The sequence below is a fragment of the Anoplophora glabripennis genome, unplaced genomic scaffold (assembly GCF_000390285.2).
Source record: "Anoplophora glabripennis isolate ALB-LARVAE unplaced genomic scaffold, Agla_2.0 scaffold152, whole genome shotgun sequence".
Taxonomy (NCBI): domain Eukaryota; kingdom Metazoa; phylum Arthropoda; class Insecta; order Coleoptera; family Cerambycidae; genus Anoplophora; species Anoplophora glabripennis.
The window spans coordinates 751,539-768,348 of record NW_019416497.1 but is presented as its reverse complement, the minus strand read 5'-3'; the positions used below and the strand labels follow the sequence as shown (position 1 = coordinate 768,348).

General features: G+C 31.3%; 1 protein-coding gene across 3 annotated transcripts; it reads right to left on the bottom strand.

Annotated features, from left to right (window-relative positions):
* Positions 1-4,465: 4,465 nt before the first annotated feature.
* On the bottom strand, positions 4,466-11,515 carry LOC108908068 (lysozyme-like). Of its 3 annotated transcripts, none has more exons than XM_018711979.2 (4): positions 11,416-11,515; positions 8,786-8,971; positions 7,848-7,921; positions 4,466-5,253 (listed from the first exon to the last, which is right to left on the bottom strand). In XM_018711979.2, exons 1-4 carry the CDS (start codon positions 11,474-11,476, stop codon positions 5,080-5,082), a joined length of 495 nt encoding a protein of 164 aa, XP_018567495.1. In that variant the 5' UTR covers positions 11,477-11,515; the 3' UTR covers positions 4,466-5,079. The 3 variants fall into 3 exon arrangements, with proteins under 3 accessions (XP_018567495.1, XP_018567494.1, XP_018567496.1); XM_018711978.2 differs by lacking the exon at positions 11,416-11,515 and adding an exon at positions 9,436-9,606; XM_018711980.2 differs by lacking the exon at positions 11,416-11,515 and adding an exon at positions 9,522-9,606.
* Between the last annotated feature and the right edge of the window lie 5,295 nt (positions 11,516-16,810).

The window sequence follows — 16,810 nt, the reverse complement described above, 5'->3', positions numbered from 1 at the left end:
AATCTTAAGTATAATATAAATTATTTAGTTACAATTTTTTGAAAAAAAGTGTTGGATATGTCAATAATTAATATCGCTGTGTAACAGACAAAAAATAAATTTTAGAAGCTGGAGACTAACATAACAATAGCAGTGAAGATGTACTTAAGGTTCAGCAAAAAAAAATGACGGAAAGGCAATAGTATTAAAACATCTACTGGGATTTAATATAAGATGCCTTATATACAAATTCATCCATGATAGAGTTTTAATGATCTGTGATATGATCGCAAAGCATATATTTTAAAAATGTAATTATTAAACCAATAATAATATTTCATAGAGAAATATAGAAAAATGGGATATTTTCTTGTCAAAATTGTTTAATCATGTAACGTAGTATTTTATGCTTCATAACGCACTTGGTATACCTGGCCATAAGCTTGTGGATGCTCTTTACAAAAAAGGTATTTATTTCAGCTATTAAGCATCTTTGCACCACCTGAACTGTCTCATTATGTTCTGTCAATTCATTGTGCAAATGTCCTTTAAAAGGCGTAAACAAATTTGATGGACACTGTGCGCAGTACAATGGATAGGGTAAAGATGCCTATTATGAGACAGTTCCGAATATGAGACACCGGGCTTTCTCGCAAATTAGGCCATTTTTTGAAAAGAGCGCCACTGTTCTGTATTACCGGCAGTTCACTTTCTATCATATGTTAACAGAGGCTGCGTCGCGCGGGAAAGCAGTTGGCTGTGCGGAAAGTTTCTGTGTGCCGGTCGCCAAAATACTTGCAGTGCTTGTCGTAAAGGTATGTAGGAAACAGAAAATTATTAACAAGACAGTGTTGTTTATCATTAACATAATGTTAACATGACGTAGTATCTATTTATCATGCCGTTGAGTCATTTTTTTCATGGTTTTACCAACTAACCTAAAACTGAATAAAATTTCTTAAGACCCTAGTATGAGACACCTGAGAGCTCCTAATATGAGGTACTTATACGGGACAAAGCATCGCATATTAAGGTAAAGCATTTTCACCACTGGGTAACTAGTATAGATAAGCGAAACAAAGGTTTTTCGTTAGACCTTCAATACTATACTCGCAAATTTGATATATTTCAGATGGATTTAAGATGGATTCTTGGCAAGTCAACAAGAAAAGAAGTTTCCACTATAATTGTGTCACCATATCAAATAAAACCAGTTCCTGCACTCCCGGAGAGATGCGCAAAGATAAGTCTAGTCGTGCAGATTCAGCTAGCTTGATAACATCTTCTCCATACAAACTACAAATAGAAGAAGCTTTGAAGAGAAAAAAAGAAATGCAGGCAAAAAAAAGGAAAAACAAAGAGAGCCAAGAAAAATTGCTGCAAAAGGCAAAGGAACTGGGAAAAGGTTTGTGAAAAGGAAAATTTTTACTGAATCATCAACGTCCAGTGAAGATGATGACACTGTTTCGCACACCATGGATTTTTCTTCAGAAAACGAGGAAGACGATGCAGAATGTCCATATTGCGCCGGTTTGTATTCCGAAGATACGCGAGGTGAAAAGTGGGAGAAATGCCAGGTCTGCTTCAAATGGGCACATCTAGAATGTGGAGAAATAAAATCAAAAAAGTTTATTTGTGCCGTTTGTTGTTAAGATTGAAAACCTAAACTTTTTTTATTTTGTTCACAGAATTACCTATTCGTTGTTTTAAGAGAAAATGTTACTTTGTTTAAAGAAAAAAATGTTTTTTTTTGTTTTTGAGAAAGACATACCTAAACATGTTTTATGTTCTGTTTATTCAATAAAAATATGTTTGGGCAAACAATAGGTCAATTTCAGCTTTATTCCCTAATTTGAGATTGTCTCATATTGAGAACCCATACTGTCTCAAATTGGGAATCCCTTTTTCGATTAGGCAAATATTACTTTTTTGATAAAATCTAACTTAAAAACTGAAATATACATTTGAGGCGTTCTCGCGTTTTTTTTTTTAAGGATCTAGATTAAATTCCCTACAGAAAAACGTTAATTTTCCAATAAAAATGTTAAAATTGAAAAGAACCATGATTTTTTCAAAAAAGGTGTCTCATAATAGGCATCTTTACTCTAATGCAATAATTTAGAATGCTATACATTCTAAATTATTGCATTATCCAACTTCCTTTCCCTTCACTAGCATGAAACTGTAGCGAATACTAGTCACAATTTCACCTATTTTTTGAAAGTGTACCACTGACATCCTAAAAGTTAACCAGCTTTATGTCTCCAGTTTCACGAAGGAGAGATCATGACAAAACGTTATGAACATTGCTTCCATCTCAATGGTTGTTATTTTTTCTTTTTGGTTAGTTGGTTTGAGGTCGAAATATAAGAAGTATTTTTACACCCTTGATGAAGCTTCTAATTTAAATGTTATGCGTTTTAAACTGGAAATAAAACCCCTAAGTAAGCATGTTGTCTGTACACCATAACTCAAATGGCTAGTTGGTGCCAATCAATAAATTTTGTTTAAAATTCGAATTTCAATCTGACTTGATGATCATATCTGTTTATTATGATGAATTTCGATACTGATTGACATATTGAGACGTTACTATCCGTAGATTCGTTTTGTGAGTTTGCTTACGACGTTTAACATCAAGTCAAATGCATTCCAAGGCTTCATGCTGATAGGATTAGTACTGGAGGTATACCTATTCGCCTTTTATATCTTTATATCCATTGCATTCGTCAGGTTAGTTAGTCCATAAGATACGCATGTGAACACTCTGAGAGTGGCTCCCCTCTAATTCCCATTGCAATCATTGCACACTTGGAGTTCATTCGGCGATCCTCCAGTGTCAAAATTCTTTAATACTGGTTCATGTAGACGGAGACAAAGAACATGCTTCACTGCAGCTTCTTCTGGTCTTACTACGCCCTTCCGTCAGATTGGAGTGTGATTAAATCGTAGATCTATCGCACCTTATTTATGTTTTATGTAATAAATTAACATATTCATTACCTCGTTAATAGAGTACTCAGTTATTTTTTTAAATTATAGATATATTCAATTAGTAATTGGTGGAGTCACAAAGAACAGATCACCTTCAAGTTCAAGTTCTGACCAGTCTTGATAAGGGCCCACGTAGCATATTTAATTTAGATATTTATATATTTCTTTAATTACATATAAGGGAATGTCATCGACATCATTTTCCACCTTTATCTACTATCTTACCTCCACTTCCAAAAACGTAAGCCTTTTTATCAGAGTCAACCTTAACTTTATAGACCAGGCGTGTTACAAAACAGGAAAACTATGCCGAAANTCCGTCGTCTACCCCGACCGCAATTGCGGCCGGTGTAGGCGCTTTGTGGGACCTCCTTTTGTCCTGGCTGGGCCCCGCCGGCTAGGGCCCTTTCTTCTGGCGCTCTTCTTACTCTGAGAGTGGCTCGCCTATAATTCCCATTGCAATCATTGTACACTTGGAGTTATCATTCGGCGATCCTCCGGTGTCAAAATTCTTTAAAACCGGTTCATGTAGACGGAGACAAAGGACATGCTTCACTGTAGCTCCTTCTGGTCTTACTACGCGCATTCCGTCAGATTAGAATGAGTGTGATTAAATCGTAGATATATCACACCTTGTATATGTTTTATGTAATAAATTAACACATTCATTACCTCAATAGAGTACTCAGTATTTTTTTAAATCAGATATATTCAATTAGTAATTAGTGGAGTCACAAAGAACAGAACACCTTCACGTTCAAGTTCTGACCCGTCTTGATAAGGGTCCACATTGCACATTTAATTTAGATATTCATCATTTTCCACCTTTATCTACCATCTTACCACCTCTTCCAAAAACGTAAGCCTTTTTATCAGAGTCAACCTTAACTTTATAGACCAGGCGTGTTACAAAACAGGAAAACTATGCCGAAAAATAAGATAATATTTGCGTAGTCACTTTTTAAACAAATCCTTTTACTCAAATGATTTTTTCTCATACATTTTTGTGTAAATATGATCTCATTTATTCAATACCAGTAAACGGAGACAAGCAAAATGTGTTTAATTTTGTTATCATAATTACTAAGGATTAGTAAGTGTGTTGACATTTAATCTAATTAGCTCTGTAAATAGAGGAGAAATATAATAAGCTATTTAATTATGAAGGAGGAGTAATTAAAAATAGTTAAAAGAGGAAAAAGTTAAATAAAGCACAAGTCGACTTTGAACTTAACGGAAGTAGAATAGTTAGAACGGTGCTCTGTGGTTAGAACTGTTGAAACCTAAACTCTGCTCTATCTAATGGGTCACATTTAGTGTATTTATCCCACCAGGCTTTACCCCTTTCGGTTCTGTTTACGGGTGGGTGGCACTGGCCTCTTCCATTAACGTGAAGCATGGCGTAATCGTCACAATTAGTGACACCGTCACTATTGCAGTCCTGTAAGAAAATTGAAACAAGGATGATATGAATCGGTTTCCGAANTTTTTTTAAATTATAGATATATTCAATTAGTAATTGGTGGAGTCACAAAGAACAGATCACCTTCAAGTTCAAGTTCTGACCAGTCTTGATAAGGGCCCACGTAGCATATTTAATTTAGATATTTATATATTTCTTTAATTACATATAAGGGAATGTCATCGACATCATTTTCCACCTTTATCTACTATCTTACCTCCACTTCCAAAAACGTAAGCCTTTTTATCAGAGTTACTTAACTGTATAGACCAGGCGTGTTACAAAACATGGAAACTATGCCGAAAAATAGGATAATATTTGCGTAGTCACTTTTTAAACAAATCGTTTTACTCAAATGAATTTCTCTCATACATTTTTGTGTAAATATGATCTCATTTATTCAATACCAGTAAACGGAGACAAGCAAAATGTGTTTAATTTTGTTATCATAATTACTAAGGATTAGTAGTAAGTGTATTGACATTTAATCAAATAGAGGCTCTGTAAATAGAGGAGAAATATAATAAGCTATTTAATTATGAAGGAGGAGTAATTAAAAATAGTTAAAAGAGGAAAAAGTTAAATAAAGCACAAGTCGACTTTGAACTTAACGGAAGTAGAATAGTTAGAACGGTGCTCTGTGGTTAGAACTGTTGAAACCTAAACTCTGCTCTATCTAATGGGTCGCATTTAGTGTATTTATCCCACCAGGCTTTACCCCTTTCGGTTCTGTTTACGGGTGGGTGGCACTGGCCTCTTCCATTAACGTGAAGCATGGCGTAATCGTCACAATTAGTGACACCGTCACTATTGCAGTCCTGTAAGAAAATTGAAACAAGGATGATATGAATCGGTTTCCGAAATAAGTGAAGAAAGTAAGAGTAACAGGACATTATGATAGTTGCCTATGTAGCCCAGTCATTATAGACATGAAAGAGCCTGTTTCGGGAAAAAAATACTATTAAAAGTTTCTCTGCGGAATATTGTTCGGAAACCTGTTATAAATAAAATATCAAAAAATCTACTCGAGGCTAGTTGGGAAACTTTGTTTTAACAGTGGTCAAAGTTATGGAAAAGTGGTTTTTTGACTCACGTAAAAAAGCTATTATTCATAGCGAAAAAAAGTTTATACAAAAAAGGTAGGTATTAAATAAGCCTATAAAATGAAAAAAGTCCGATTAAATTCCGATAATTTGTTTATGCACAAGAGCTCAAAAATGGTCGAAAATTGCCGTTTTTTTCAATTGCTAATAATTAATGCAATTTTCATCGCAGACACTTGTAATTCAGGATTTTTGAGGCTTTTTACACCCTTAATAAGTGGTAAAAATTTCAGCTCGAAAGCTTCATTGGTTTGGCGTTGGCGGAATTTGTTATCTAAGAAGATGCTATTTTCAATTCATTTTTCCCAAGCTCACAGGCGTTGTAGGGTTTTGATCATTAGTTGTTTTTGTACCTAAATAGTTGTATTGACATAGGCATTTACTGAGAATTTAGTTTTTCAAATTTAATTTGTTTAAAATTGACTGAAAAAATGTTAATATTTATTAAATTGTTAAGATAGGTAATTATTATAAAATAAAATAGTAACCTCTTTACTTTAGTTTTCTTCGAATTTAAAAAAAAATCGTTGTTGTAAGTTGATTAGAAGCTGAGATAATTTTTTTTATTTATTTAATCGCAGTGACCTTAATTATTAATATTAAGAGCCGAAATTTGGAGAGAGTATACATTAAGAGCTATATTTTCATGTCCTACATTAACATTAAGGTGAATTCAACTATTTAATTTCGAAAAAGAAGATAGCGGCGATGCGTTCTATTACTTGGTCTAGCGAACGAGTGGGGAAGGCGAGGCTTAGCATGCGCGCTTAACGATGTAATAAATATTAACATTTTTTCAGTCATTTTTAAACAAATTAAATTTGAAAAATTAAATTATCAGTAAATGCATATGTCAATACAACTATTTAGGTACAAAAACAACTAATGATCGAAACCCTACAACGCCTGTGAGCTTGGGAAAAATGAATTGAAAATAGCATCTTCTTAGATAACAAATTCCGCCAACGCCAAGCTAATGAAGTTTTTGGGCTGAAATTTTTACCACTTATTAAGGGTGCAAAAAGCTTCAAAAATCCTGAATTACAAGTGTCTGCGATGAAAATTGCATTAATTATTAGCAATTGAAAAAAGCGGACAATTTCGACCATTTTTGAGCTCTTGCGCATAAACAAATTATCGGAATTTAATCGGACTTGTCTTATTTTACAGATTTATTTAATACCTACCTTTTTTGTATAAACCTTTTTTCTCTATGAATAAGTTTTTTTACGCGAGTCAAACAACCACTTTTCCATAATTTTGACCATTGTTTTAACAAAGTTTCCCAACTAGTCTCAAGTTGATTTTTTGATATTTTGTTTATAACACGTTTCTGAACAATATTCCGCAGAGAAACTTTTAATAGTATTTTTTTCCCGAAAAATTATATAATGACTGGCCTATTGAGAATAAAATTTAAGATTGAATAGTTTTATAACAGAAGGCAATTTGTGATGCTGGTAAGACTTTAATCGTGACTAATCAGTAAAAATTAAATGCTTTTGCATGATTAAGGCCCGGTTTTTCAAGTTAGGTTCAAAATTAAATATGAATTTATAAATACATTCTCGGTCATGATAAGTTTCTTTTAGAGGTAAATGTTGCTTCTTGACTAAAATACAAGAAAATGAAATAATCGTTTATCATTAGTTATGCCATTGTTTAAATGTGTATTGTTAGGCGTTAACCAATCATTGAAACAAAATTTTAAAAATAATTTTCAATGTCGCTTTTCTTCAATGTCTATCAATGTTGGTAAATTCAGTTTACTGTACCAAAATATACTGTATATGTAGATAAATTTAACAAAATATAAAATCAAGAAAATAGTATTGTACTTTACCTGAAATGCTATTAATTATTACATAAAAAACAATTTTATCTAGGTATCCTGTAAATAATTTAAATTAACTTTTTTGTAACTAATATAACAATTTTAATTCGATTCTCTATTATCGCGAAAAATATTTTACAAACTTTTACAATTGCATGAATATTCAAAAACTTCAATGAATTTAAACTTTATTCATAAAATCTACCAAGTATTTCTTGATTTTTTGTAATTTCTCATTTGCAGCAGATCTAAATCTTGGTAATGTCGAATTTTTTGTACTAAAATAAGGAGTGGGTAGTTATAACCCAGTACCTATGTTTACAAATATTAAATCAGAGTTGAACAGTGGACTTGTAGAATTAAAAAATACATTTCTTTTAGTTTTTAATGTAGATTTACATCATTTTTAAATAAACCTTTAATATGACGACAATGATAGAAGTAAATTCGTTATAAAAATTGAAACATCACTTACTCTTGCATATTGATGAAAGTATCCCAATAATATTCTTTGGGCACAATTATACTCCAAAGCACAATCTTCATATGCTACAAGAAAAAGAAAAATATTATATATAAAAGCTTACGGTGGGGTGTTGCATAAGTGTGTACAAAAATTCAGGACTGCATTCCTTGGAAAATTTTAGGGGGGTCTTTCATACAATGTTTTTTTTATCGAAGCCTCCCCTAAAAAGTGACAGTCCATTAAAAGGGGATGGTGTAAACTGGTTTATTTTTTTTTAAATAAGGAGTAAGTAAATAATAATGTATACTTTAAAATAATGTAGGTAAGTAGAAATGGCATTAATTTTATAAAAGTTATTCAAAATAGCTTCAGTTTCACATTTCAAGAAATTGAAATGAACACTTCCAAAAAAATATTTTTTCTCAAAAACTAACAATACAAAGTTTTTCTAAAAGACAAAAAAGTTTCTAAATAAACAAAGGCATCTTAAAATATTATTTTGCTTAAGATATCTGAAAGAATAAAGACATGAGGTAGTTTTTTCACCCCCTTATAGCAAACCAGGAAAATGGAAAATATGTCAGTAAAATATGATGATATTGATGAAGTACCTACTATAATTATTCCAAATTTCGTTTGATTATATTCAACAGTTTTTACTAAATCAGTTTACAATATGCCCTTTTGGACTGTAACTTTTTAGGGCGGACTCCAATTAAAAAAATTTTCTAAGGAATGCAGTCCTAAATTTTTTGTACACACTTATACAACAGCCTGTATATACAGGGGGTTTCCTAAGTACGGTACGTAACTTCAGGACACAATTTCTGATGGTATTTAAAGAAAAAAGTTCCTATAAACATGTTGCCGAAAACGCTTAGATTTCGAGATACAGGATGTTGAAAAATTTTAAAAATAAGTGTAGTGTTTTATCGCTATTTAATTACCATTATTTCTCTCAGGAGTATCCTGTGGAAGGGTGATGTTACCGGCATCAATCCAATACACCCTAGATATTCTAAAAGGACCACAATATCCCTCTTTACATCCTAGAGTAAGATCACAATCTCCTATAGTCGCTGTACAGATGCATCTCATACAACGAACGCCATAGTTGGGTATGTAAGGGAGATCTACAAAAAACTAATTCACTAAAGAACAAAACTTTCATGCGACAAATGACAGGTAATGAAAGAATGATTTTGAAACGAAATCACTCCCAAAACGAAAAGAATACTTAAACCAAAAGTTGGACAAATAAAAGTACCGAACTTAATTGGAAAATTAAATTATTGTACTACATAAATTATCACCATAGGTTTATTTTTTATATATTATATACTTAAGCAAAAGCTGAAAGCATAGTTACACAAATACTAGTAGTAAAACAACATTATAATAATTTTCTGGAGTAGGTTAATTTCTTGAGTGTTACCAAAGTGTTAATAATTATTTTAAATGTTTGTTTAAAATGACTAATTGATTTCATAGCCCACTACAAATATTTTTTCAGGTAAATTGTTAAGAAACAAGTATATAAACTAAACTTATACATCATGACTTTTTGTTGTAAGACCGAGAAATATAGCACATATACCTTCACCAAAAGCACTACTCAATATAAATATTATATAAACAATAAACATCCAATGTTTCTGCATTTTATAAATTTAATCACTGCACCTTGACGACAGAGACTAACTGCATCTTTCTTAAAAACGTCTTTGGTATTAAAATTTTAAATGGGAAGATTGAATAATTCTGTTTAGATGCGGAATTCTAACTAATAAATATTTATATCTGTAAACAACGATGTTATATGAAGCGTAATTTAAAGTTTTATAATTTATACTTGGAAAATCCAAACAAGTTCCGATAGTACAAGTATACACAGTGTAGCGACAAACTTAACAGCACATGCAGGGTGTCCGCAATTTCACCTACAACGTTTGACTGCATATTCACGATGATAAATAAATACGATCTACGAAAAAAAAGTTAAAAAAAATATTTTGGAGTATTTTGAGCTACAAATCTTCAAAGTTGTTAAAAATAAAACTAATTTAATTAATAACTTCATAACCCTTTTACCGATCGCGTTAATATTTGGCATATTTATTTGGACTATTATGGCATACTATTTCTTAAAGTTTTAGTCAAATCGATGTACTGGGTGACAGTTTTCTCCGGTTACCTCTTCCTTTTAGTGGTCAAAACTTTTACAGTGGTCGTATTTTTTTATAACGGGCATCAACATTGAAAAGGACGTTTTATTTAAAAAAAAATATTGTCTCTTGAGAAAATCGGCTACAGAAAGCCATTCTTGAGAAAAATGGCATTATTTGCATTTGTATGTTTCGGTATGTTTCAGTATCACGGATTTAAAACATTGAATTAAGTAGGCGATGAAAACAAGATGTTGATTGCTGTGGCTATCAGGTAATGTCATTATTGTCGTGTTTCTTTAGGTTCTCATCACTTCACACATATAAATTATGAAAATTTAGAGCTCCATTCCTTGTAAATCAAGATTCGTCGGTACAAAACAATTTTTGAAGCAAATTATTATCTTCTGCAAAGCCATTCACCAACCAGCGGCAAAATTATAAACGTGCGTTGGGATCTAAATTTTCAAGTTTTGTGAACATTAGTTTTACATACATTTAATTGTCTTGATACACCGCGGATATAAATCATCATTAAATTTAATAATACATAGCTATTTTAAAGGATTCTAGCTTGACCTAATTCAATTTGTCCGCGAGTTTCAGATGCGCAGTGGCAACGTTACCAGACTAGTAGTGGAGCTCATTCCATGTCTGAACGTTGAACGGTAAATAATTCGCGAACAAGTTTAGTCAAGTTGTATCTTCATAACATCGATCCACCTGATATGATATGGGAACAGGGCGCTAGGCAGGCAAAAAACAAACACCAAACGTTCATTCAGTGAAACGACAATGGTTGAATCTGTTTCTTGGTTTACGAGAAAGTGTTTGTGTGTATTCATTGTTAAATTTCTATGTGATATTATGAACAATCATGTCTTCGAATCAAGAAAGATGATTTAATAGAGATTTAACCACAACGCATGCCCAAGCATCCTCGTGCAAGCTGTTTTTTGAGGTTATACTAGCCTGTTCAGCGGCGGGGTATGGAAATTACAAAAAAAGTTGCAAAAATAATTATGAAAACGTATAAATATGACCCCTATTGAAAGTTACACCCTGTACAGATATCCACTGTTTCCGTGATTTACACTATTTTTATTAATATTTAATGACTCGCAAAAGTCAGGAAAGCGAAACTTAAATATTAAAACATATACCTTAAATAATTCGTGAGAAGCTGAATATTTTCTTCATTTGTCAATTAATTTTAGCGGCCAAATGTCTATAAATTTTCCTAAATTTAGTAAGTAGAAGTGATTGATTAATCTTTATTTTTGCAAATTTACCACCTCCTAAAATATTTGTATCTCATTTTAAATCTCCCTGTACATTTCCTTTTAAACAAGCATATGTATTTTTCATTATGTCAAATCTTTAACGTTGTTAAGCAGCAAAATTCATCATACCTTCTGTAAAAACACTGTATGAGAAAAGTAAAACACAAATAACGATGTAATATTTCTGCATTTTGTATATTCAGTCACAACCGTTACATATCTGATTTTAAAAAACTGACTGCGAAGTATATTATATTCCAAGATTAAATATAGGGAGTGCAATTTAATTGCACTATTAAATGTGGATACTAATGAATAACAGTTTATGCAGGTGTGATACGTACTGAAGTATATAAAGTGGACTGTTATATAATAAGCAGATAATGTAAGTATGAGCTCAGTGGAAATAAAATGGAAAAGTACACCGGATAACAAACCCATGAATTTCCATTTCTTTAAATTAAGGCAAAAAGTAGATAATATAAATCAAGGTTGTTCTATCATTGTGCGTATTATGTGAGTATACAGGGATCGGGTATCCCGAAATTAATGCATCAAAATTTGATCACAGATTCTTAAGACAAATTTATGGGACCCGTATTTTTTATTTTTGCCAAGTAACCCTCTCTTTCGGAGTTACAAGCCCCTGAAATCCGCCCCTAAGGATAATCTTTTTTTTATATCTCAGAATCCTGTTGTACGAGAATCACTAAATTTGTTACACAGGGGTTTTATGACATGTGGAATCTTATGGTGCTACGTTTTTTGGTGGGGAACCCCCTTAAGACAATTTTTCGTGGGCCCCCTTGTCTTTGGAGCCAAAAAAATTTGGTAGCATATTTAAATTTCTTAAAAATTATTAGTCCGCTAGAAAGCCATTAAATTTAGAAACTTTTTGTCTCTTGATGCTTTTTTCGTAAAACGCAATATTTTCGATAAAAATGTCAAATTGTGATCCAATGCATATCGTGATTCACCATTTTCCTCAAAAACATTGCGATTTTCGAAAAAAATATCACGAGACAAAAAGATTCTAAATTCAATGGCTTTCTAGCTCACTAAGAATTTTTAAGAAATTCAAATTTGTGACCAAATTTTTTTGATTCCAAAGACAAGGGGGCCCACGAAAATGTGTCTTAAAGGGGTTCCCCGCCAAAAAGCGTAGCACTATCAGATTCCACATGTCATAAAACCCCGGTGTATCAAATTTAGAGATTCTCGTACAACAAGGTTCTGAGATATAAAAAAGACTATTCTTAGGGACAGATTTCAGGGGACTATAACTCTGAAAGAGGAGGCCACTTTGCAAAAAGACGGTCCTCTAAATTTGTCTTAAGAATCTATGACCAAATTTTGTTGCATCAATTTCGGGACACCCTGTAATATAAAAATACTGAACATTTGAGAACTTAGTCAAAATAACCTAAACAATACCCACAAAGACAAACTAATGCTTAATTAAAAAAATAATATTATTTTATTTTTAATGGATGTTTTAGAGCAGTTTAATGACAGCTTGAAACAAATATTTAAGAATTATGTGTTGTTATTGATGGTAACTTTAACAATATTTCTTGTTATTTTTAAGGTACCATGAATTAATCGCGTTTTTATTGTGATCCGCCAAATTAATGATAAAATATTGTATACGAATATGCCCATAAATGTTAAGTCAACAAGCGGATCTTGTGTTGACGTTGTGGCAAGTAAAGTTGATGTGACTGGATTTTTTTTTAAATTTACGATATCTGTAACATATTTTTTGAAAATCAATATTAAAGGAGTTATTTAAAAACTCACAGCAAACTGAATATTTTGAGGCAGATCCATTCCTAATTTAATTACAAATTAAATCACTTTTCTATGTAATCACTACAGTAAACTATTCAGACTATTGTAATATTTTTTTTAATAAGTACATCTATTAACTCTGCAATATCTAATATTTTCCTCTGTTAATGCAGCAGGGTTACACTTTATATCCCAGATAAAGATGGAAAATGATCTGATTTGAAGGTCCAATGGAGCACTTAATCTTTTAATAACAATCTCACACTGGAAAAAGCAGACAAATAGAAAATACCAAAATACATCACTTAATACCGCCCACTTTAAACATGTCGAAAATTCAATGTTTTTGTGTTATAAACTTTTTTTGTTTTTTCGTTTTAATAATAACTGTCAAAGCTGTAACATCATTGAATTTATTTTTTTCAATTTCTTTTGAATCCCTTTTTCTCAAAAACTTCTATTAAAAAAAAAACGGTGTCACTCTCTGCAAATATTCAGTAAATAGTACCTAGAAAAAGCACATTTACGAAATAGATTTAAAACACAATCATTAACTTAAGAGAGAGAGAGAGAATGGTAATATGTTCATACAATTTCATACAATAGGGTTGTTGACCAAATTTCAAAAAGTAGAAAATATAATTCTACATGTACCTACTAACTAGTGTGTATACAGAATTAGAGATTGAGAAATGCGTCAGAACAGTTTTAAAATAATTATTTAAAACTGATTTTTTTATAACATTTCAAAACGGCTGTGACGTCATAAGGAGGACCTTGTAGTGAAATTATGTGTAAATGATTGCGTAAAGGAAAAAAATTGGAAGAAGACGCTCTGTCAACACTGTCTGTAGTGTCAGGCTGTCAGTGACACTGTCGTATAAAATATTTTAAGTCTACGACTTATTTTCCTTAATCTTCAAATTCCCTTATTAAGTAAAATTATTATTTAGTAATAATCATTTAATAGCTTCCCTTATAATTAAAGCAAAATGTGTGAATCGGGATTTGTGAAAGCTACTTCGCAAATTTTACCGAAAATTGATATTTTTATGATCACGAACTGAATTTTTAAAAAGAGATGAGCGTTTTAATATTGGCGAAATCAGAGGTATAAAAGCAGTCAGGTAAGGATCAACATATTTAACGAATGATTTTATTGTGTTTATTTATATAAAATACCTATTTACTTATGGAAATTTATAATGCAGTTCGGGAGTCTTATGGAGATATTGCAATTGGCTATGTGGAATGTGGAACAAAACACACATAAATTTTGTTGAATCCATTACAATCAGGAAATTAATAATTATCACAAATACTCTTAATTGATAGACTGCTGTCATTAGTGTCACTTTTGTTTAAAAAACAGGAAACAGGGTAGCAGGGTTTGATGGACAATTTTGACATATGTTCTTCTTCTTCAAAATTATGCAATAGGATCGCTACTAGCTTCTTGTTCAATTGCCCCTTATGACGTCGGACTAGTTTTTAAGTAACACAAAAATTCATAAATGATTTCTACCACTAATTTGTCATATATTTAAAATTTGACTATACAGGCAGGTTCTTTTATATAAAATCTTTGACTCGACAACAATTTGTATATGGTTTGTTTTTATAGTGGACCACCCTAAAGTATAAAGCTTTTATGAACTTGAGACACCAAAATAATACGATATACCTAACCAAACTTACCTGTTAGACTAAGAAATGTTTAAAAAAGTGTTCAATTGCAATTTTTTATTTTTTATGTAACTAAGCTTAGGAAATTTGTTTCAAAATTGACAAGAATTTCGTTGGGCAATAAATAATAATATGAACAGTATTTCAATGTATCATTTAATTTAACATTAATCAACTTTTTTACCCTTGGATAACCGTTTGATATACAGATTAATATTTTTTCATCGTTTTTAAATGGAAAATGTATTCTAGTTACATTTCGCTGGATCTAAGCTTTCTCGAGAAGAGTGAATTAAAGTGCTTTAGTCATTTTCGTAGTGCTATTAATTTAACACTGTTTTATCAATACCTATATTTTGATTTAAAACCTATAGTACCTAAAGTTACAGGGGCAATATCTCAAAATTCTTTATTAAATAAAACTGTCTGCCATCGGTTAAACAAGGAGGTTTTAAAAAATTGTACAGAACCTTTATTAAACCCATAGTAACGCAATTTAGTATATAAAAGGGAATGATGGAGAGTATCGAATGTTTGTAAAACTCAATCAAAATAATGCTGTAACGTTTTTATTGTCCAAAGTTCGTGATACATTGCCGTGAACCCAACTGATAAGAAGGAATAATTTTGTTTCCAATTACATAATTATGTAACTGAGATTGAATAACTTATTTTCAATATTTGCGATAAAGTTGAGATTGGTATTAAATCAGAAAAAAATTCCAGATCATTCTTCTTCGTAAGAGGTCTAATGGTGGATCATTTTCAAATATTTGGAAAATCGTAATTTTTTAGACAATAATCGATTATACCTATGCGTCACATGATTAGTTGGTAGATTGGTACATAAGCACAATTGTAACATAACAGCATTTATATTATCACTTCTATAAGCATGTCACTTCAGCTAATAATCTTTCTATTATTGTCAAGAAAAATGTAAATGTCATCACATCACTAAACCTACTGCAATTGTATAAGTTTGCATTTTTTACATTAATTGTCTCTAGAGCTAAATATTCGATGAAGATTATCGAAACACTTAAATTGCACATAGGTTTTGTCAAAAATCTTTGGGTCTATTTGGTCAGAATATATTTATCATTTAATATAGGTAATGAAATGAATTTTTGGTTAAAACCAAATACTTTAAGTAAAAAAATGTGATAGATTATATGTAACATAAAAAGCGCTATATTAAAATATTGTTATTATCCAAAAATACCTTTTTCTAACCAATACATTAAAACCTACCTAGTTACGGCAAGACATTAAAATAAAAAGTTTGCTTTTAATACACTGTACTCTCTTCGAACTAAAGTAAAATTGGTTAAATCATAACATTTTGGTTGGATAGTTGTTTGTGTTTTATTAGATCTTGAAAACTATATACAGAAAGTACAAAATTTAAAGCAAATCTTTTAAATATTGTTGTACATTGTATTGCTTTTGACCATTCATCATTTTAAACCAGATATTAATATTTTTCTATTTATAAAGCGGTTATCTAGGAATAGTATAAAAAATCAGGATTCGACTATATTAATAATGACCACCACAAAAGTAATAAGTAAAAATGTTGTCACTACATTATTGTTACATTTTTATTCACACGCACATTATTCTTTGAAAAATCGAAAAACAATAAAGCATGCGAATGGATTGACGGATAGTTTAGTACAACGCAATGCTTCAGACAAGGCGGAATCACATTAATAGTACAAGGGCGACTTCTACCGGATGTGCAAGGTGTGGTTGGTCCATGGACGTCAAAATCTAGAGGGCGGTATTTCAAAGACGGAATGCAAAAAGAACGAAATAAATGAATTACAAGGTCCCATTTAATCGACATCGAAAATATACTGTATTTTGTTTGACATTCCTAAATTAAGTTTAGTCATCACTGATGTTAGAGTTAACAAATATTTAGAGAAATATAATATGTGAGCACTCAAATTTTCGGATATAAAAGGCAATTACTGACAAACAGTTATATTTATTAACATGGATGATTCGGGAAGATCCCATTAAATTTTAGGATTATATT